Raw genomic sequence first — 21,613 nt, forward strand, 5'->3', positions numbered from 1 at the left:
CAGAGGAGAAGGGTAAAGAAGTTCTAGTTTGCAATGGTGACAATTGAGAAAACTTTGGTGCCCATTTTTTACTGTAGACTTGCAACTTGAGTTTTGTGTGTAAAAATCTATACCTTAATGCCAACCAGTGTTTTTACACATGGAGGAAAAAAAAATCACACCTAATTGCAGTTAACCATTTAAGCTTAAAATTCCAGCTCTCAATGCCTATGTGAGTTTTCCTTTCCTTCCTTATTACAAAAGAGGACAATCTGAAAACTATAGTCCAGACTTAAAATTGTGAAGACACCGTTAGATAAATACGTACTGCTTTGCTCTGCGCTGCACTTAAAAAATTATATAGACGCTGACAGTTTAGTGGAAGGGGTAGTCGTTATATCTCAAAGGCATGTGGGTAGCCCTGACAAATATTAGTTACATAAGCCTAACGATAGCTGTACTCAAACCAACACAAAGTTGCTTTAAAAGAGAGAAACTTCCTAAGCCTGTTCTCATGCCTGCAGACGTGAAGGAATTGGATCTGAAGTGTAATTTTCAGCCTAAAGTTCCAATAGCATGAAAACCTCACTTCTTCCATGAAAGAGCTTTGAAGCAAAAATCAGAAACACGCGCTCAGGTCCTGACTCAGTGGTGAACCAGCTGGGTGACTTTGGACCAATCGTCTCCACTCGAAGTACAGATACTGACTTTCATGGTCCTATGCAAAGCTAGGAGATTAGGGCCTTTAAGTTAGTTTGTGATCCCACACTTTAGCTTCCCTTCTCCCACATGACATTATTTCTGCCCTTATTTTCAGCTGAGTCGTGTCCAAATAGTCCCTCACATTTTTATAAGCGATGAAAACATTGCTTTTATATTTTTGACTCTACGGTTTCTGTTTCTTGGAATAGAAATCAATGTCCCTATTTTATGGTTTTGTGGTGACTGCAGTGCTGAAAGCCTTGAGAAACCCCACAAGCAGAGCCCAGGAATGACAATGGAATGCTGAGAAAGGAGGTGGTATTAACACTTTGTAGGCTCCTGTATGAATTTTAAGATTTTGGGGGGTTCTTATAAGATTTTTCCTCTATGTTCCTAGTAAAATAATTGGAATTTAGTAAAAATCATTGAATAATCTTTTTGGTTACATAAACAAAATCTTAATACCCTTAAATTTTAAAGAAAATTGTATACAGAAGCCATTGTTTATTCTTTTTGGACATGGAGACATTTATTCACTCATTGATTTATTCAATATTTTAACTATATATATAGTTATCACATAATATATGTGTGTGTGTATATATATATGTGTGTGTATAAAGATATCCAGAGAAGCTATGTTCAAGGAACTCACAGTCCGTTAGAGAAAATAAGATTATTTTGCAAATCTTAATGCAGGAAAGACATGTGACATAACAGGAGGGCAGCAAAGAAGTGGTGGAGGTTAAGAGAAGGGGGAGGTGATTGTGAGTTGGGTATGATGAGAGTGAGACTTTGCATGCCTCTGAGCAGGACTTGAAATATTAGCTGGATTAGTGAGTGAATGAAAGTGAGACACGCTATCCACCACCATCTTCCTGTGAAGCGCAAAGTGACTTTTAGTGTCATGGAAACCATGAAGCAGCGAGCCACCTCTCTAAGCGGGTTTTACTTGGTAGGCAACAAGAAGGAAGGAAGAACTTAGGGTGGCTGAGAAATCATCACGAACCAAAACAAAGCACTGCTGTGAGGTCCAAATATCCCAGTCACTGTTTTGCTTGCTTTGTTAAATATATTACGGTGTAGAGGAAAGATGAGCTTTGGTGCCAAAAGGATCTAGATTCAGACTCTAGTTCTAGTATTTTTAAGCTCTCTGTGTGCCAGGATCCTCATCAGTATTGAGAATATTACCTATCTGAATGAGCTATTATGAGCATTCAGTAAGAGGACTCTATCATTTCTATTAGCTTTGTGATCTAGCTTCAGTTTTCTCATCTGTAAAATGGGAATGAAAATGATAAGTACGATGAAAAGATGGCATGAGATAGTGCATGTAAAATGCCCAGTTTTCTTCCTGTTAGGTAGTCAGTGCTTGATAAATCTAGGCCGTTAGTAGTAGTAGTACTGGTAACCTATTTATATCTTTGGTAGATATAATCAGCATTTAGATAATCATTTATATTTCTGTACACACATTTCTATAGTAATATTTTCATATTATTTGTCTTATTTAGCATTAAAACTCTCTGTTGGATATGGATTCTTATTTCTCCATTATGTGGATCAGGAAACCCAGCTCAGAGAGGTGAACTGCAGGCAGTACTTCAGTCAGGGTGGAATCAGGCATGTTCTTTGATAACAGCAAAATTCAGGTGCCGATTCCCATGGTCTTCCTACAATATTGCACTAGGGTTGCAGGAGGAGCTGGGGTCACATCTACCATGTGTTGGTTTTGTCACGGAAAGAGCCAGATGAACCTGAGTTTGAATCCCGATTCTGCCTTTGATTACCCATGTCTTTTCAGGAAAATCAATTTAATCTCTCCAAGCTTCAGGTTCCTTATCTGGAAAACAGGCTTTGTGTTATTTACTTTATAAGGTTATTGGGGAGATTAAAAAATTCAGATGAGAAAATGTATGTCAAGAACCTGTCACTTGGAAACTTGGGAAATAGCTAATTCCTGTTTCTTAGTTGGCAGAGACCCGAATTTAGAGATCTTCTGGCCTGCATTGCCTGGGATGCGTCACAGAATACGATTTCTTGACAGGTGTTAGGTGAGGAAAGGTTCTGTGGCTAAATAACCTTGGGAAAGATAGATGAAACAAAGCTGAATGAGGTTCTTTTCTGCGGAACTGTTTTTTAGACACAGAGTCTCGCTCTGTTGCCCAGGCTGGAGTGCAGTGGTGTGATCATGGCTCACTGCCTTGAACTCCCTAATATTTAATTTTTTTGTAGAGATGATGTCTCACTGTGCAGCCCAGGCTGATCTAGTCTCAAACTCCTGGCCTCAAGTGATCCTCCCACTTCAGTTTCCCAAAGTGCTGGGATTACAGGTGTGAGTCACTGCGCCCCAACTCCGCAGAACGTATTTAATGACTAGTAGATGATGTCTTCCAGCGTGTGATGTTGCAGAAGCATTGCTTAAGTTCCTTTGACTACAGAATTCTCTTTACGGCTCATGTCAGGTGACAGATGTCCCTTGTTTTACGCATTGAAAGCTGGTGGTTAAGTCAAGCATCTCCCTTTGATAGCTGAGGACACTGTGTACAAAGGGTTAAGCACAGAAGATACGCAGGACTGGGCCCAGCACCAAGCTCGCCTGCCATCCTCACTCCTCCTGCATTCACACGGCTTTGGGTTATTAGGGCTCCTTGCCTACCATTCCTCTAGTGCCTGCTGCTGGTCCTAAGAGGGTCAAAGTATTGGATGGAGTGTCTAGATATGACAAAGGAGGGAAAGAAATTCTAGAGGCATCTAGTTGTAAAACATACAAGAAATGACAAAAGGGAGATTCAGAGCGGGATGGCCACCCCACAGCAAGGTGGCCAATAAATCTCAATTGTGGCTTCTTGTTAGGACTGGGTCCACGATAGGAAGACATCGAATTGTACACTTGCAACCACAGTCTGAAGCTAAAGAGACTAAGGAGAGGTTGCCTGTTAATATCGCAAACTGCCACCCAGTCACATAGCCATTTGCAGCCTGTCCATATTTTATTGAGATGAGCAATTACATGTCCTGTAATGGCAATGAAGCAATAAAATTTATGTCTTGTCATCTTTAACAAGATTAGACATAACCCTACTCATAAATGTAATACTGAGTGGAGATTTTTAAGAACATAAGTATAGTTAAGGATCCTCGAGTTTATCCCTCATAGTTAATTAAAATCCTCCCCAAGAATTGGCAGATGGTAGATATAAGGACATTGAACCTTTTAATCCATGGAAGGGTGAACTAATGATTTTTCCATACCTTGCTCAGCTTCAGCGGGGTCTGCGCCTCACTGCATTTGTACCATATAGATTTCAGAAGAGCAGCAAAGGGAGTGACTCCGATCCCCGCGGCAATGCACACACTCACTGGGTAGTGAAATACATCTGTCAGGGCAGCTCCAAAGGGCCCGTCCACTGCCAGCCTGGAATCACAGAGAAACGCAGCCTATTTGACCTTCAGAACACCTTCGCTCGTGAACCCAAAACCATCTGCAGCTGGTGCTTTTTATAGGACATGTTTGCCAGTGCATGCAGAGGTTGACTCTGTGCCTGAAATGCCCTATTTGGAGAGCCTGGGGTTAGCATGAGGATTTCCAGCTCTGCCTTATTGGGAGACAACCAGGTTGTCCTGGCCCGGGCACTGTTCATAGAAGGACAAAGCCTGACATCTCTCGCTATAGCTCAGGCCTCTTCCATGTGGCATGCTCTCCTTACAGTTCTTAGAAGCTTGTTTTGGCTCCAAGTATTATTGAGGCTGCTGGAAGAGCCATCTCCCTTTCCACCCCAGTTGCCATCAGAGGGAAAAATCTGGAAGCATCAAGATAGCTTAGCAGGCTTCTCTTTCCTCTTCCTAGTATCATTCTCCCCTGTTTACTTTTGGTCACACATCTTAGTAGGTTTATGTAATTTTAGTCTAACGGAAGCCATTCATTTGGAATAAACATAATTTTGAAGTCATTTGTCAGTTCTGTGGAACTTCTAAAACCCATTATTTTAGATTATACTGACTCAAAATCTGTGGTAATTAGGCCTTGGGTAGCACTGGTATTTTTCTTTGCTTAGCAAATGTTTCTTAATAAGGATAAGGTATATTCACTGAATAAATAAGAGGGTCCTTAGTATGGTCCTATGTAGGCTGGCCCCTGAATTCTTCTCCATCTCTCATCACTGGTTTTCACTCTGGTGAGATCTTAATATTCCTAAAATATTAAATACACAATACTCCCTACTGCCACCGGGCCTTTGCATATGATACCCTTTTCCCTTGGAATAATCTTCCCCAGTTTCTTTCCTTTTTTTTTTTTTTTGAGATGGAGTCTTGCTCTATCTCCAGGCTGGAGTGCAGCGATGCGATCTCGGCTCACTGCAACCTTCGCCTCCTGGGTTCAAGTGATTCTCCTGCCTCAGCCTCCCAAGTAGCTGCGACTACAGGCACGTGCCACCATGCCCAGCTAATTTTTTTGTATTTTTAGTAGAGACGGGATTTGACCATGTTGGCCAGGATGGTCTCGATCTCTTGACCTCGTGATCCACCCGCCTCGGCCTCCCAACGTGTTGGGATTATAGGCGTGAGCCTCTGCACCTGGCATCTTCTCCAGTTTCTTCCCTCTCTCCTTAGTTAGTTAATAGTTATTCCTCTGGTAGGTCTTATCCAAATCATTCTTTTCCTGTGGAAGCCTTCTTGAACCCCTCAGGTTAGGTTAAATCCCCTCTTATATAATTTATAGCTACATGTTCCCCTCCTCTATAGTCCTCATCACAGCTGTAAGTTTACAATGTATTGGTGTGTGTGCATGATCTGATTGATGTCTGTCTAGAGCTGTGAGGTCTAGGAAAGTGGGAGTCAGGGCTCTCTTTGCTCACTGCTGTAATGCCAGCACTCTCTGACATGAAGTTGTTCAATAACAATTGGTTGAATACATTGTAAAGGGAATGTTTAAAATATTTCAGTCAGCAGAATGTATTCAATAACCTCAACTATTCCAAAAGCACACATTTACATATGAACAAAGATATGCTAATTAAAAGGTTTCTGAGTTATTCATAACCATTCCCTAAGGGGTGTCTGTTGAAGGCACCGGTGGTTGGCCCATTTGGGCTTTACTATGTGTTCATGAAAGTTCAATTGGGTTTATTTTAAACTGTTCTATATGCCAGACTTCCTAATAATTCAAATGAACTCTCCTCAAGTTAATCTTAATTAATAAGGCTTTATTACATATTGATATATGGAAATGGAAGAATAAAAATAAAAGGTCATTAACCAGAAATGGTTAGTATCTTAGCCCACTGTAGATTATTCCATAAATAATTAGATAAAGGAAATTGAGAGAAAGAGAGAAAAAAACCCTGTACATAGATTAAAATGTCTTATTGTTCATTTTTTTAAAAGAATCAGTCGTATTAGGGATTTATTTGACACTGATTTAAAAAGATATCAATTAAATCCAAAGAAGAAATCCACAGAAATATACAATAAACAAATTTCTACATCTTTAGAATTGAAACTCAAAGCTACAGGAGAAAGTATTTAGTCTCCGTTCCCTGCTAATACAGTAATCCTCCTGCCACATCCCTGAGAGATGATCATATTCCGATGTTAAACTGCAGGGCACCTTGTTCCACTTAGGGGCAATTCTAAGTATTAGACAATTTTTTCTCGTGTCTTACTGAAATCTGTCTTCTGACAACTCTCATCTTTCGCCTTTCTGAGAAGCACATTCCAGATCTTTTTCCTTTTTTGCATCTCAGGCCTTTAAATAGTTGATCATAGCTATCATGACACCCCAGTTGTTCTTTTTTGGGCCCAAATTTCTCCATTTCTCCAGATTTTTGACAATCTGAATCAGCTTCCTTTGCACACATTTCTGTTTATCAAGTTTATGCAGCTATCCCTGCCTTGAGTCAGACACAGCGTTCCTAACAATGCTGCTCAGAAAATGATTCGTCTTGCCTGCATCCATGTCCTGTGAGTCCTTGTTGGATAGTTCAGCAGCACCCCACCCTACCCCATTAAGTTCCAATCTCATTTCTCTGAACTGACTGCATTTACTCCTCTAATAAACACTTCCATTGCTATCTCTGTGGTAGGTGACCATTCTTATCTTGGTAATAATAATAGTAGTTAACTCTTTGAGCACTTACCGTGTGCGAAGTATTATGTTAAGTGTTTTTATGGACTGTTATATTTGATCTTAAACAAAGCCATGAGTACCATTATTATCATCTTCATTATACAGATGAAGAAACTGAGGCAGTGTGTTGCATACATTCTCCAAGATCATACACAAAGTTGGGCTTTGAACCCAGCTCATCTCACACTGCAGCCCCCAGCTCTGGGCACAGGATAACTTGCTGAAAATGCTATCAACTCTGAGAAATTCCTCTGTTTTCCTTCAGAAGGTCTAGTCTTTTGAAAGAGCTCACATTCTCTCCCTTTTTCTTGGGCTTAGAGGAAGAGGTTTCCTTGTTCTTTTTCTGGGCTTGCTTCTCCTCCTGGGCTTCTCACTCATGAATTCCAGGGGCTGGATTAAATTTGTCTGGGATCCAAAGCAGTAAAAAGATCTAGTGCTCTCCCCAATATGGTCAATTTAATTCAAAATTGAAACAGTGGGGAACTGTAAAATCATCCAAGGAAGTCCAATAACATCCTGATTCTTTGTATGTTGAAGATTTAAACAAATTCTAGTTTTTTGGAAGGCTTTGCCACTAATACATATGCCTACACACATACAGAGGCAGAGGGTGAAACAAATTAGTGAATGGAGGGAAGCAGCTCTGTTTATGACAACTCATTTTTATCGAGCCCACAATTACTTACTGAGTGACTGAGGGTCAGGGCCTGTTCTAGGCCCTGGGAATGGTAAAGTGAACCAAACAAAGCCCCTTTTCTCATAGAGCTTCCATTCTAGTGTGGAGAGATAGACAGTAAACAAACAATCAAGCAAATATTTAGCATGTCAGGTGGTGGTATGTACTATAAAGAAAAATAAAGTCAGCATGTGGCATCATGGCGATTGAGTGACTGCTGGGGGTTGTTTCATGTGGAGTGGGAAGGAAAGGCCTCACTAGAAGGAGACATTTGAACAGAGACCTGAAGGAAGAGAGGAAGCTGCCCAGCAGAGATGTGGGGAACAGCATTCCAGGTGGAGGGAACAGCAATGGCAAAGGCACTGAGGACTACATTTTCAGTGTGTGGGAACAACAAGAAAGCTGGAAGAGCTAAGCCCAGGAGGGAGCAGGAGGTGGAACAGATGAGCCCAAGGAGGCCCTGGGGATCCTGTTGGGCCTTGCAGCTGGCGATGCACTCCATAGGCAGAAAGCATATCAGCTACTGAGTAACGTGTACCGAGTTCTTCTTGGGGGACTGGCTGAAATGCTATCCAGTTTGTGAAGGGGAAGGGTGGTTGATAGAGCGGATAAATGTATACACACAAGGCAGAAGCCAGATAGCAAAAAGGATGAAACCTTTTGCCTTGGCGTTGCCAAGGGGAGAGCAGGGACCGAGAAAGCAGTTAGATACTGTGCCCTGCATATATATGTGTGTGTGTGTGTATGTGTGTGTGTGTGTGTGTGCTGGGGGGGTTGGTGAGGGTGGGGTGTTGTGCAGTGCTTCTACTTTTATGTCTGATTTTAAGCATTTGCACTGCACTCTGAACCTTAAAATTTTATTACATTGCTTCATTTCCACTATAAAAAAGAAAATAGTCAGGTGTTGTCGTCTGATCTGGGGCTCTGGATTGAGCAGATGATGTTTCTACTTGGCTTGGCATCATACCATTCTTGAGGATCGGGGTTTGAAAGGAAGCCTGTGACTCTTCCTACCCACTAAATACAACCAAGCCCAGCGGTGCAGCTACAGCTCAGTAGCCTATGAAAAGAGGGAAAGCAGGATGATAAGCTGATTACATTTTGTGTCTCAAATTTATTATGGTACCTTGTTTGTCACCAATAAATATTTGTCAAATTAAATGAGATAACGAATCCATATTGGCTCCAGGGCTTCATTGATTCTTTTGTCAAATCTTTCCTCTGTATGCACTGCACGTCAGACACTGTTGTAGGCACCGGAGATTCCGAGGAGGAAAGACAATGTCCTGCCCTCAGGAACTTCCGTTCGAAGTGTCTCTACCAAGCTCCCTACCGAAGTGCTCACGGCAGTGGCTGCTTCTTGGTAGTTCCTGATACCCTCCAGGGATGGCAGAAGTAGGAATCTCTTGATGCTTCTTTTCAAATATGAAATTCTTCCAAAAATGTTTTTCTCATCATTTTTTTGGTGTCCCTGTTATTCCAGAGCCCCAAATGTGTGCTTTGTAAGCTTTTGGGTAATCCTGCATGAAGAGTGGGAAGTGACCTGAAGCCATTGTTTACTGAACAGAGCCAAGGAGTGGTCATTTACATTGGCACTTCTGTCATGTGCCCACGCTTTTGCTTTATCTTTCCTCCTCCTTCTCCTCCTCCTCCTTCCCCCCCCCCCTCCTCCTCCTTCTTTTTTTGAGACAAGGTCTCACTCTATCGCCCAGGCTGGAGTGCAGTGGCGTGATCTCGGCTCACTGCAACCTCTGCCTCCCAGGTTCAAGCAATTCTCCTGCCTCAGCCACCCAAATAGCTGGGATTACAGGCACGTGACACCACACCTGGCTAATTTTTGTATTTTTAGTAGAGATGGGGTTTCGTCAGGTTGGCCAGGCTGGTCTCAAACTCCTGACCTCAAGTAATCTGCCCGCCTCGGCCTCCCAAAGTGCTGGGATAACAGGCGTGAGCCCAGGCTTTTCTGAATAGAGTGATGGTGTGGGTTGAGTTGTGTCCCCCATTGACATGTTAAAGTCCTAACCTCAGTACTTAGAACATGACCTTATTTAGAAATGGGATTGCAGACATAATGAATAAAGCTCAGATGAGGCCATGCAGGAGTGGTATGGGCCCTTATATCCAATATGACTAGGGTCTTTATAAGAAGAGGACACAGAAACATAGCATCCTTGTTATGAAGACCCGACTTTACAAATATAATAAAAAAAACTCAGACTGTGATAGAAAAAAATGCCTAGAGTTGTCTGACTCATTGCAGGCTACATAGAAGTAACCAGGTGATGCTTTAGGAGCTGGGAGAGAAAGCCCCTTCCTGGATCACCCTCTCTTGGCTGAACATTAGTTTTTTTTTTCTGTTCTTCTTCTTTTTTTTTTTTTTTTACAGAAATAGATGTATGTCTCCTAGAAGTCTACAAAGTTATACTTTTTATATACATTCTCAAATTTAGAACATGGGCTCAAACTCACCATCTAATAAAGATATTGCTGAATCTGGTGGCATGTTGATGCATTAAGATACCTTACTTTCTATAATATTGCGATTTATACATGAGAGAGATGGGCACAAACCTTGGCAGTCTCCAGGGCTCCTGGAGGGCCCGTCCCTCTGCCCCAAAGGCCTCCAGTAGCGCTGCCGTCCAGTCTCCCGCTGCCCGGATGTGCACGCTGAAGAAGTCTTCCTGGGGGGCAGAGGTAAGGGTGAAGGGGTGCCACTCCAGCGAGGATATGGCCGAGCACTGCACCAAGATGTACTGCCCTGGCGCCATTTTAAAGCCACGCTTTTTCATGTGAAGTTCCAGGACTCCGGAGGGGTGGCTTACCACCTACGTGAGAGCAAGAGAGTGGATTGCCTTTGTCCTCAAAATAATAAAGAAACACCTTTCATTCCATCAAAGGTGTTCACAGTTTTAGATGAGCTTGTTTCAGGTGTAATTTATATATCCCATCTGCTATTAGCTCCCAAAGATATTTGCCACCACTTTCTTTTTTTTTTTTTTTTTTTTTTTTTTAATTTATTTATTATTATTATACTTTAAGTTGTAGGGTACATGTGCATAACGTGCAGGTTTGTTACATATGTATACTTGTGCCACCACTTTCACATCTGTGTTTGCAACTCCAGCAAGAATGATGCTCCTCTGCTACAGAGGGCGGTGTTCGAAACAGCTGTACCCAGGTGCAATTGGTGCCCAGCATGGACATGGCCTAGAGTCCATGTGTCAAATGGCCAGGCTTTCCACAGCACAGTCAACCAGACCCAAGAGAGTAGAAGCTTGCATATTATTATGCTTAGGGTTATTAAAATAGTCACCATATTAGCTCTGGGTTTTTAACATCTAGGAACATTTTGTTAGCTTTTCCAATGATCTGCATCTTGTCTCAATGTCCTGTGAATTAACCCTCTTATTTCTTCAGGCTTAGTGAAAAAGGATCTTCAAACTCACTTCAAACTCTTTTCTTGTTTTAGTTGAGTCTACCTTCAAACTCTTTTCTTTTTAGTTGAGTCTTATCCCATGTCCTGACTCCACTGTGAGTTTTAGATGTAGGGAAGCATTGCGCAAGGTTTCTAGTAGTGTTTATAAAAGTTTTATGACTTGCTGCTTATCAGAGGGAAAGAGCTAATTTCCCTTCTTAGATTTCTATCTTGTTTCCTGAAAAATCTCTCCAGGCCCTCCCGTCTTCTTTTGTGACAAGAGGTATAAGGGAACAAAATCTAGCATCTAGATACTGTGACAGTATTTTTCCATTCAAAAGAGAATTTCACAGCACTTTAATCATTGGTTCTAAGTTTTCCCTCTCCCTACTGGTATCTGTTCTGACACTGCGGTTAAATGGTCTCCCTAGTAACAGCTCGAGTAGGTTTCCAGAAGTTTTACAGTCTGGCTTTTGATACAGCCTGACATCCTTTGGTGCTTAACTTAAAAACAGCAACATAGAAACAGCTTAAAGCAGAAACAGGAAGCAATTTCTATACATCTGCTTTCATGAAGGTGGCTACAGAGATACAGGATTCTGTTAAAATTGTATTGGCAAAGTGGGATAGGCTTGGCTAATGGAGAATTTCTTCTTGGACATTTCAAAAACTAGGGGAGAGTATTTGGCACCTTTTCACTCTCCTAGGCATGCATTTTTTTGGTCTTGGTCTATCCCTTCCCAGCTTCCTCCAGCAAGAGGTAAACATTGTGAGGATGTAGAGATGCGAGAATGGGGAGCAAGCCTGAAAAATGCTACCAGGAGCACGCCGCTCATGAGGGTAGAACTCTGTCTTCATCCTTCCTCTCCATTTTTCTTCCTCACAGTGGTCCCTTTTGCTCTGAACCTTATGGTGACTGTTTCCCCTTCCTCTGCTTGGTAGTCCCCAGCGAGAGTGTATAGATTTGAAAATGTTATTTGTTTGCAAAATTTGTGTCTTTACTTGGTGAAGGAAGTGATTATCCTTCAAGTCACTATGACCCATGTAAAGCACACTCACTCCCCTTGCATTTCACCCTAGAGAGAAACCAAAATAAAGAAAAAGCGGATCATTCCAGTGCTGTACAATAAACCTTTATCAGAATTCTGTGTACCGTCTAGAGCCCTGATCCCTGTCTTCAGCAAAATTAGTCACACTAAAAGATGCTCAGGATACAAGCAATTATTAGAACAGAAGATGAGCCTCTAAATTACAGACAGTTCTGCAATAAAAATGGCAAATTAAAAACTTGGGCTAATAAAAAATTTTCATCTACACTCAGGCTTTTATTCAGACATAAAGCTACATGCATACCTTGGTAATGACAACTTCTTGTTGAAATCGCCAGAACCTAATTATTCTTTCACATGCATACAAGACTACAGGGCCTAAAATCCATTTCCAAGCCTGCAGAGAGTAGCAGAGAGAGAGAAAAAGGAATGAAAATAGAATCCAAATATTTTCAATTTGAACCAAATCAATATAAAACATGACGGGGTTTAGACATTTTTCCTTTAACTTTGGGCCAGTTATCAACAACAAAGATGTCTCCTTGTATTATATACTATAACATTCAATTATTTCTTGAAGTCTACAAGCTTATTTAAGAGATTAAATTCTTCTATATTGGTTTTTATGCTTACTTGATCAATGATGCCTTTATGTAATTAGAAATAATTGAATTTGCAAAGAAATAAAAAAGCAGATTGATGTTTATGTTACATATGATAGGGTCATAAATGCTCCCAAACTCAAGCCAAAGTCAAAGCTACATTACTCACCCAACACAGGACACAAGAAATTGCATTTTAAAATCTCAAATAGTAATTTTTTGGGCCAAGAATGCATCACAACTAGAGGGTCTGCCTGAATAAACACAGAAACACACACACACACACACACACACACACACACACAGAGTTATATAGAGTAAAATATAAAGTTAGTTTCCTGACACCTTAAATTTAAGTTTATCTAATCACAGCAAAAGGCTCAATAATTGTCTAGAGAATTGTGATGGTGAAAATGTCCTTTTTAAATCAGATGCTATGTGAACCTTTGGTGAGTATAATGTGCGTTACTGATGATCAGTTTACCAGCAGGCTATTGTATCAGGCGCTCTGTACAACATAAGGTGTCTTCCTCAGTAAAAGGGAAGGGATGGGAAGTTACAAATTTCGAAGAGTTCTATTTGTACTGAACAATCCCATGAGGCATATGTATTGTCTTGATTTTACAGAAGACGGAATTAAGACTCAGTCAGATCAACCAAATTGTCCAAGGTCATAAAGGGAAGAAGGTGTCTGGTAGAGATGTGAACTCAGATACGCCTGACTACCCAGCCTGAGTTCTTTCCAGGATCTCAGGCTACCTCCCACGTGCATTGCCATATTATCGTGGTCCTTTCTGTCCTGCCCTGAAATTGATACTGAGGCTTGTTTTCCAAAACATTAGAAACTCATGAACTCATTGAATTTTAGGATATTGAACGGTCTTGGAAATCTACTCTAATTCTTTTTTTTCTTTTTATAATTTTTATTATTTTAAATGGTCAAATAATAATTGTATATATTCACGAGGTACATAGTGATGTTTTGATACACATAATGTATCATGATAAGGTCAGGGTATATTACTCTATTCATCATCTCGAACACTGATTATTTCTTTGTATTGGGAACATTCAATACCCTCTAATTCTTCTAGAATTAAAAGAAGGAAAATCCTGATATTCTGAGTTGCCTGGAGAGTCCAAAGTGGACCAGAGAGAGCCAGGGCTAGAACTCAAGCCTTTTCATGTGTCCCTACACTTCCTCCTAGGTTTTCTAAATCCACCCCCTTACTCCTTGAATAGTATCTAGGGAGGCAGGAAGGATGCCTCATCTTCGGAACTCAGACATTCACCACCCCTCACCGAATGACCCGTTACTCAGTGCTCCCTGACCAGTCGTCTGGCTCCGTTTCTTCTGTTGGTGGGTCACAAGCGTTTTAGCATTATTTTTACTTCCTTTGAGTCACCACTTTCTCATTTTGTCTATTTCTTTTTGTTGATTTCTGGGTCTCTTTGCGTGGTCCCTCTTCTCAACTACATCAACCATCTCTGCTTTTTTTTTTTTTTTTTTTTTCCTGGGGGACTCTTGGCCTCATAAAAGCTAGATCGATGGGGACAACACAAGGTAATTTGACCCACTTATTTTTTCTGCCTCAGTGAGGCCCAGCAATGTGATCGGAATAGCAAAGAGAATAAGCCTTTTGTCCCCCTATGCTGTGGATGATGTGGTGAAGATGATCAGAGTAAGGGAAACTAGGAAGCGTCCCTGGGAAGCACGGGGTTGGGCCAAGCAAAGGAATCCTTAGGTCTCTTAAGCTTGAATGAACCAGAAAGTTTTTTGAGAACTGCTTTGGATGTTTACAGAAGTGAGAGCAAGAACTGGCAGTTCTTTCTATGTGGGCTAAAAGAGATATTTGCAAAGACACTCACAGTCTTCATATATTTTTTTACAAATAATATTCCCCACCCATTTTAGAGAGTTTGGGGGCATCACACACTTCATTTTGGTGATGTCAAATCAGACATGGTCTCTGATATTTTCCATGGTGATAAAATGTAATGGATTATTTTTCTTTCCATGGTTCAGGTAGGAGAATGTAAGCTATTAATCCCTGACTCCATCTCAACCTGAGTATATCCCTTGCTCCAGGAGGAGGTAGCCAGTGTGGTTACCTGTGTTGTGCCTGGAGCCCCTGGAAGTCAGGGCCTGAGGGAGAGATGGCCAGGGATGAATATTAGGGAACTGTCCTTGCAGTGATACCAGGGACAGACAAGAGTAAATCAAGACAAGGAGGCCTTGATTCAGAGCAAGAGGGATGTGTGCCAAGGTAGATGCTGGGCTGGGTGTCTGAAGACCTGATTTTGTCCTTGGGGCCACCACCCCTCATTCTGTGCCACTAGGCACATCTTGGGATTTATTATGTTCACAATTTCCTGTTTTGTAAAATGGGAACTAGCTGGAGAAGATTATGATTTAAGTTCCCTCCAAGCTGTTAAACACTATGGCTTTATTCACAGAGATAAATAGAACGTTGGGGCTATGTACTTGTAGCTGGCAGCGGAGTGCTGACAAAATGGGGGTTATGGAAGCTGGAGATTTACAGTGAATGCTGTGGGGTGTGGAGGAGAAAGTTCACGGCCACAGAGTTAAGGGCTCTGATTCTTTGATGTGGCTTTACTGGGAATGCCTTTTGTGACCATAGGTAAGACACTGAAACTGCTTGGACCTCCATTTCCTCAGCCATTAAATAATGGGGAAGAACTATTTAGTATCTAAATTTCCTTAATGCTAAAATATTTCGTGGCTTCTTGGATTTATTTTCTTCTTCTCCAAAAAATACTCAAAAAGTCACGCTACAGTGAGTATTTTATGATAGAAATAAAACAATGTTGATTCAAAAGCAGCAATAATGAAACTTGTTTCCTTCACTTTCACTCCTGGTTTTTCATTCCTACCAGAAAATAAGAACATGCTGGCTTTGATTTTATTTTATGTGTGTGTTTATGAATAGCCTCTTTTTCTAGACAATCAGATCTCCTGGGGCAGGTCCCACGTCTCTGAATCCTGTCTAGTGCATTGCCAAGCAATACACTTAGGCACTCAGTGAAAGTTCGCTGAATTGACTCTACCTCGGTCAGGGCTTTCTCCTTTACCACTCACAGCCTTCCCTAGTAATTACAAAGTGTCAACCTTGTGGTTACGATTAGTTGATGCTGTAGTTAAATGACATAAAGTGCTTCTTTGGCCTAGGACGACCAGGCATCTTTTGAGACTGGATTGCATCAGAAGCAAACCAGGAATCTGGAGTCCTGTATGCCTCAGTGCATTTGGGCTGGAAAGGGAGACTGAGACAAGCAGGGGAGGGGGGACTGCCGGGTATAGTTGGTTTCTTTAATCAGTTCCGTTTATACGAGGTGAGGTACAAAGCATTCTCTGTCCTAACATTGGGAACAGTGCACCACTGAAGGAGAAATGATACATATTCTATTGATCAGAGCACCGTGAAAACGCCTTGAGTTAAGAGAGGCAAGGAAGGAGAAATGGAGCTTTGCAGAGACCGAGTAGGTGTGGTGCAGTGAAGCGCAGGAACCCTTCCTTGTCCTTGGGATGCCTTTCGGATTCAGTGTCTATAAGACATCAGAGAGAATATCGTACGGTTCAGCCAAGCGGTAATTGCATAGCCCACACACGCTTTGACTCAGGATCCATTACAAACAATGGGAGAGAGTGACACCCTGAGTTTGGGTGTGCAAGGAAGTGGAGCAGGGGAGAGTTAGAGGGAGACGAGTAAGGCCCCCTCTTAATGATAATTAATGCCAGCAAATGCTGCTGGGAGCAGGTCCTGGTCTGTATTCATGAGGTGTGGGGGAGTATTGATTTTTTTATGGAGACGCTGTAGCTGAAAATTTTAGAGAGGTATTCATGTTCCTCATTAATATGCAGGTTGGATAGTGGCTACTGAGAGTTGAGTTTAAGACAGAGACAATCTATACTGGCCATTAAAAGAACCACAGTCTAATGGGCACATCTATTCCGGTTCTCTTGGTTTAAAACCTTCCTGCTAGTACTTTCACCCTTAAAATCCAGTGCTTAATTTAATATATTTGAGGTTTTTTTTTTTTTTAAACAATGCAATCACTTATATTCTTCATATGTTGATGACTTAATTTCCCAAATCTTCATCAATTATATATATTATACCCTGTTATTCCATGTTTTAAGTTACATATTTTTGGACTCTTATTTCCTCCTACTTTTTATCTGCCAGCTGCATTTATTTTCTTTCAAGCATCACTTGGTTGTCCCAAAGATTTGCACTATTCTAAGATACCAGAGGAGGCCAGATAGGAATATTATTTCTCTTTACCTACGCTACCAACTGTAATGGTTACCACCTACCCAGGAAATCTGACTTTTCAGATCTGTGGACATTGTCATCTACACAAATTAATTAAGTATCTTCTTGGCTAACGTCATCATTTTTTCAGTTACAGGAGCTTAATTAGAGCAAGAAGTAAATGCATTTGACACCCTAAGTTTTTGATCCCCAAATTTGTCGAAAGGAAGAAGGCAAGCTTATAAAGAAGGCCTGAGCCTCATTTGGCTGTTCATGGATCTAGGTTTGAGCGGCAGTGCTGGTAATTCTCGGACTGGGAGCAGGGGCAGTTATGCAGAGGACAGGTGGCCAAGGATGCGGGAGCACAGAGAAGGGTGGTGAGGCCCAAGGCTGACCCCTCCAGGGACATCAGTGTGCTGTTATGAATTCCCACAATATCAGACACTAGTATTTAAAGGTAAGTAGAAGAATACATTTCAAAGCTGAACATAGTGCTTTTGGCAGTAAACCTCTTTAAAAATTATCTGTAACTTGATTTCTCCATTAGCACACTTAATAAAGAGTTGGCTTTGTCTAGTGGGGAAATGTAATTTCTTTTTTCCAAGCCTATAAAAGCTCTATATTTTAACTGCGGGGACATTTATTTTTAAAAGCTCCTGGGTTCATTCTTACCGAGGGTTCCTTGCCAGAAAATTGAGGCACGGGGCATTGGGCCACTGTCTGCCATTCTGCATAGCGGTCTCTACAGAAGGTGATGTTGTGCAGAGAGAGGCTGTCCTGGGTTTGGCCTCGAACAATCCGACTTGTTAATTAAGAAAAGCAAAACAAAACAGAAAACCAAAATGTCAGACTGATTTTGAGCAGTCTTGTTATCCCACAGATATACATTCTACAGTGAGCTTGGAAATATCACTTCCAGTTCTTGAAACTCAGGCTGTCATTCATTTCCCCCAGTTTCTTTCAAAATAAGCATTTAAGAAGCTTCGAGTAACTTTGAAGATCCCAGAAAAGAAGTGCCCCTCTGTGGTATCCTGTGTTAAATTGAAAGTGTCTATATTAGAGAATTCATAATGAAGGGAAATTGTTTGAACACATCCTTTTGTAGACTGTTGAATTTAATTAGGTTTCATCTTGTCCTGATTGCTGATTTGGGCTAATTGGCTAACTTTGCACTATTTGGTTCTTTTGCAGATTTATTTAACTTCTACCCTCGTTGGGTTGTTTTGGAGTGCTTAGAAGTCTTCAGGTGAAGAAGTCAAAAGAAGTGCCCAGAATAATGGTATTTTTTCCCCTAGTGACCACCAGCAAGCCAGCGTCTGACTCGGTCAGAATAGGTCACAATGGAGTGTGTCTTCAAGGTGGTATTGCTACATTAGGAATGGAAAAAGAAGGCAGTCTTAATGAATAGAGCACTGGACAAAGAGTCCTATAATCCTTCTATATTTTATTTGCCATGAGTGCACTCCTGACTGGCCTTTGACAAGTCGCTTTGGTACAAGCTCCTAGGGTTCCTCCTTGGTGCACAGACAGCAAAGCCCAAGACTTTCCCAAGGTCAGGGAATCTGGAAATTGTTTGGTTCCTAGGTGTTTGTGAATAAAAGGCATTGATCTGTTTTGAGAATCATGGTACTCTAGACTGAGAAACCTTAGCATCACACAGACTTATGTCCTGGACAGCCTGTGGAGTGGTGTGGACCCTGTTATATCACAGGGCATGGGAGGAGGGAGCAGTAATACGCCCTTGGAAACAGCCTTGTGTCAGCTAGAACTGACATCTTGGCCTTTGTCCCAATCTGTTTCATGGAAGCCATCCAAACTTGATAACATCCCTCTGAGTTCGATGAGAAAAACTATCTGTAAATCTCCAATGTACAAATGACGCCCAGACATAGGCAGGGTGAATAGTAAGTGAGAGTCAGAGGAAGGATTACAGACATTTAACACTTTCATTCTCAGGCTGTAGGCAGCATTCCCCGTAGTGTCTAAAAGAAGCCTCATCTTATTCCACAAACGCTGTATCTTTAAAAAATTTTAAACTTTTGAAATGGCTTCATCTATGCCATCCCATAATAGGAAGATTAGTGGGCCTTAACACATTCCAATAATCCTACTTTCACTTGGCACTTTGTGTAGAATTTGCAAATTGCTTTTGCTGTAAACAGTAGCTGTAGAATACTTCACGCTGAGAAGATTAAATGAGGCCCTTATCCTAAAATAAGCTTTTCAACTAGGTTAAAATGACTAAAAAATTTCATCTTATGAGATGTTATTTGGATATCAAAAATATCTCCAACGAAACACTGCCCATTGAAATTCTCTTGCGCTTCTACAGTGCACCAGGGTGTGGATGTGGGGGTTGTATGTTTAGTGGGGTAAGCACATGGTGTCTGTGAAGAGGGCTTCTAGACTCCCCTGGGTTATAGGTAGCCTCATAAATACGTTGAGGGGTCACAACCCCAGCGTCGTGAGCGGAATTAGCAGTAGGAAGCGGGGGAACTGACAATCTCTGAGTTGGAACACACTAGGACTACACACCATCCACCTTGCCCACCCCAAGTACAAAAAGGAATGGTGAGATTTCCACATTCAGAAGAGCCAATCCCAGAGAGTTCTAGGTGAAAGAAAATGGGAAGCCTCTAGCCAGGCACTAGAGGACGTGTGAATGTGGACTGACCCGGTTGCTAAGGCTCGGCAGAGGCACAGGCAGTCTTTTAGGGTAAAATGCACCCTCAGGGGCACTTCTTCCTTGGAGAATGTGTTTCTGTCCGCCAGCTGAGGGACAATGGGAGAAGTCTTAGGTACAGGCAGTGGCGGCGGCAGAACTGCGACCCCCTTCCAGAAGTAGGGGGCTGAGAAGACAGGAGCATTAAGGGTGAGGAGGGAGACTGGAGGGGTCATTGACTTGCAGAGGGGCAAATCCCAAAGCATTGTCCTTGGGCTCTACATGGGACCCAGAGTCACCAAGGCATGTGTGACTTCCTAGGCCATGCTACTCTGCAGCTATGCACTTGCTCTTCCAGGTCCGTGCAGAGAGGGAGGCCACCTCCGGGACAGGACCCTCCGCACTCAGCAGTGGCAATGGTGGGGGAATGAGGGGCGGAAGAGGGTATTGTGCTGTGCAGGAGCAGAGGAGTTGCTGCTGGCAAGCCAAAAAGGGCATTAGCAACATTGCTGGCCGCATTCTTACTGGTGTTGAGGAAGGTTTAATTCATAAAATGGAAGACTTGTTCTGCCAGGGCTTGCTAAATCAGAGTAAAGGTTTGATGGTCTAAAGACTGGTGTCCTAGATCTGACTCTGTCGTTTATTCATCATGGGACCTTGAGGGCATCACTTAACCCTGAGAACACCTTTTTCCTTTTTATGAAATGGGGACAACAGCACCTTCTCTACGTGACAGGACTGTTGTGGCAGTCGAGTTGATCATGCATATGAATGTGCTTTGAAAATTGTAACATGGAAAAAATGGCAATCAGTTTTTGAAATAATTAAAAGGGACAAGCTAGTTCACAGACAGCAATTGATTCATTAGTCCAGGGCCATTTATTAATATTTAAAGGATTGAAAAACATTATATTTAAGGGATTTTGAACACATCAGGGGCTATGCTAGCTTCCTGATGAAGAGATGAACCGTATCAGGTGGGTATTGAATGCCAGAGCAGTGTTTTATGGGATGTCTGAGCAAAATGGAATCCTAGAGGTCAAATGGGGAAACTGAGGCCCAGAGGACCTGAAGGGCTCACTCTGATAACTGGTCTCAGAGCTGGATCTGGACCCCGCACCAGACTGCCCATGCCACACATTGTGCCTGCCTGAACACCAGGTTTCCTAGTTGATGGTTTTGGTTAAGCAGAAGTGAAATCTTGGTGTCAAAAATATATATCCTGAGTAATCCCACATAAATTGGATTGCAGAACAGGTGCTGAATGAAACATAGATCTACTGTCATCCTGCATTCATTAGAGTTCCTGAATTTTATAAACATGCCAAGACTCACTAACAGAGTCAGTGAGGAAAAATGAATATAATACTTCACCATCTATTAGCTTATTTTCAGTGTTACTGAAAAAGCGTTTGCCACAGTCAATGTGCTTTTCACACATTGTACAAGTCCTTTAGTCACTGCATGCTGGGATCCTTCATCTAAAAGACTTTCTAAGATTATTTTGGGACTCTCAGAGATAAAATCCTTGCAGAGGAGCACAGTGTGGACTTACCCCATCCCATGGATGGCCAGGCTGAGAAAGAAGACGATGAAAACATGGTGTGTGCACCAGAACAACTCATAGGAGGCCTGTCTGATGAACTCGGTTGATGAGGTCATGATCAAGACTAAAGCCAGAGAGATCACCAGGCCGGTGACGCCCGCTATTGTCCTTAGCAATTCAGTGGTTGTGTTCTAAAAAGAAAAAAAAAGAACACCGTGACAATAAATATCCTGGCACTTTTTTTTTTTTTTTTTCACTTTTAGGACCAGTACTTGAGATTTCAAGCAGGGAGCCATTCACAGTGTTTCACGCAGAAGCATGTTAGCCTCAATGAGGATGCAGGCGCAACTCAAGAAGGAGCTTCCTCTTCCTCTCCCTTCCCACCAGCTTACGGTGGCTACTTGCTTTGCTAAAATTTCATAAAATACCATTTCATCTATCACATTTTTAAAATTTGTATAAATCATTTCACATCAAAGTTATTATACTGGAAACCCCTCCCCGCCATCCCTCCCTCAAAAAGCTGGGCATGGTGGCTTGAGCCTATAGTCCCAGCTACTCAGTAGGCTGAGATG

At 41.8% G+C, this 21,613-nt stretch overlaps 1 protein-coding gene across 5 annotated transcripts in view; it reads right to left on the bottom strand.

The window, feature by feature from the left end:
• LOC105478723 (NADPH oxidase 3) overlaps nt 1–21,613 on the bottom strand; it is a 101,822-nt gene that overhangs the window by 38,585 nt on the left and 41,624 nt on the right. For all 5 annotated transcript variants that reach the window (XR_985408.2, XM_011736319.2, XM_011736318.2 and 2 more), the window contains 5 exons: nt 21,048–21,229; nt 17,503–17,632; nt 12,256–12,348; nt 10,059–10,312; nt 3,937–4,099 (listed from right to left, as the gene is read on the bottom strand). Coding sequence is in view for 4 of the 5 variants with exons in the window: in XM_011736319.2 (XP_011734621.2) it covers nt 3,937–4,099; nt 10,059–10,312; nt 12,256–12,348; nt 17,503–17,632; nt 21,048–21,229 (822 nt within the window). In the remaining variant the exon portion in view is untranslated. The remainder of the gene's footprint in view (nt 1–3,936; nt 4,100–10,058; nt 10,313–12,255; nt 12,349–17,502; nt 17,633–21,047; nt 21,230–21,613) is intronic.

Source organism: Macaca nemestrina, chromosome 5, assembly GCF_043159975.1.
Source record: "Macaca nemestrina isolate mMacNem1 chromosome 5, mMacNem.hap1, whole genome shotgun sequence".
NCBI classification, from domain to species: Eukaryota; Metazoa; Chordata; class Mammalia; order Primates; family Cercopithecidae; genus Macaca; species Macaca nemestrina.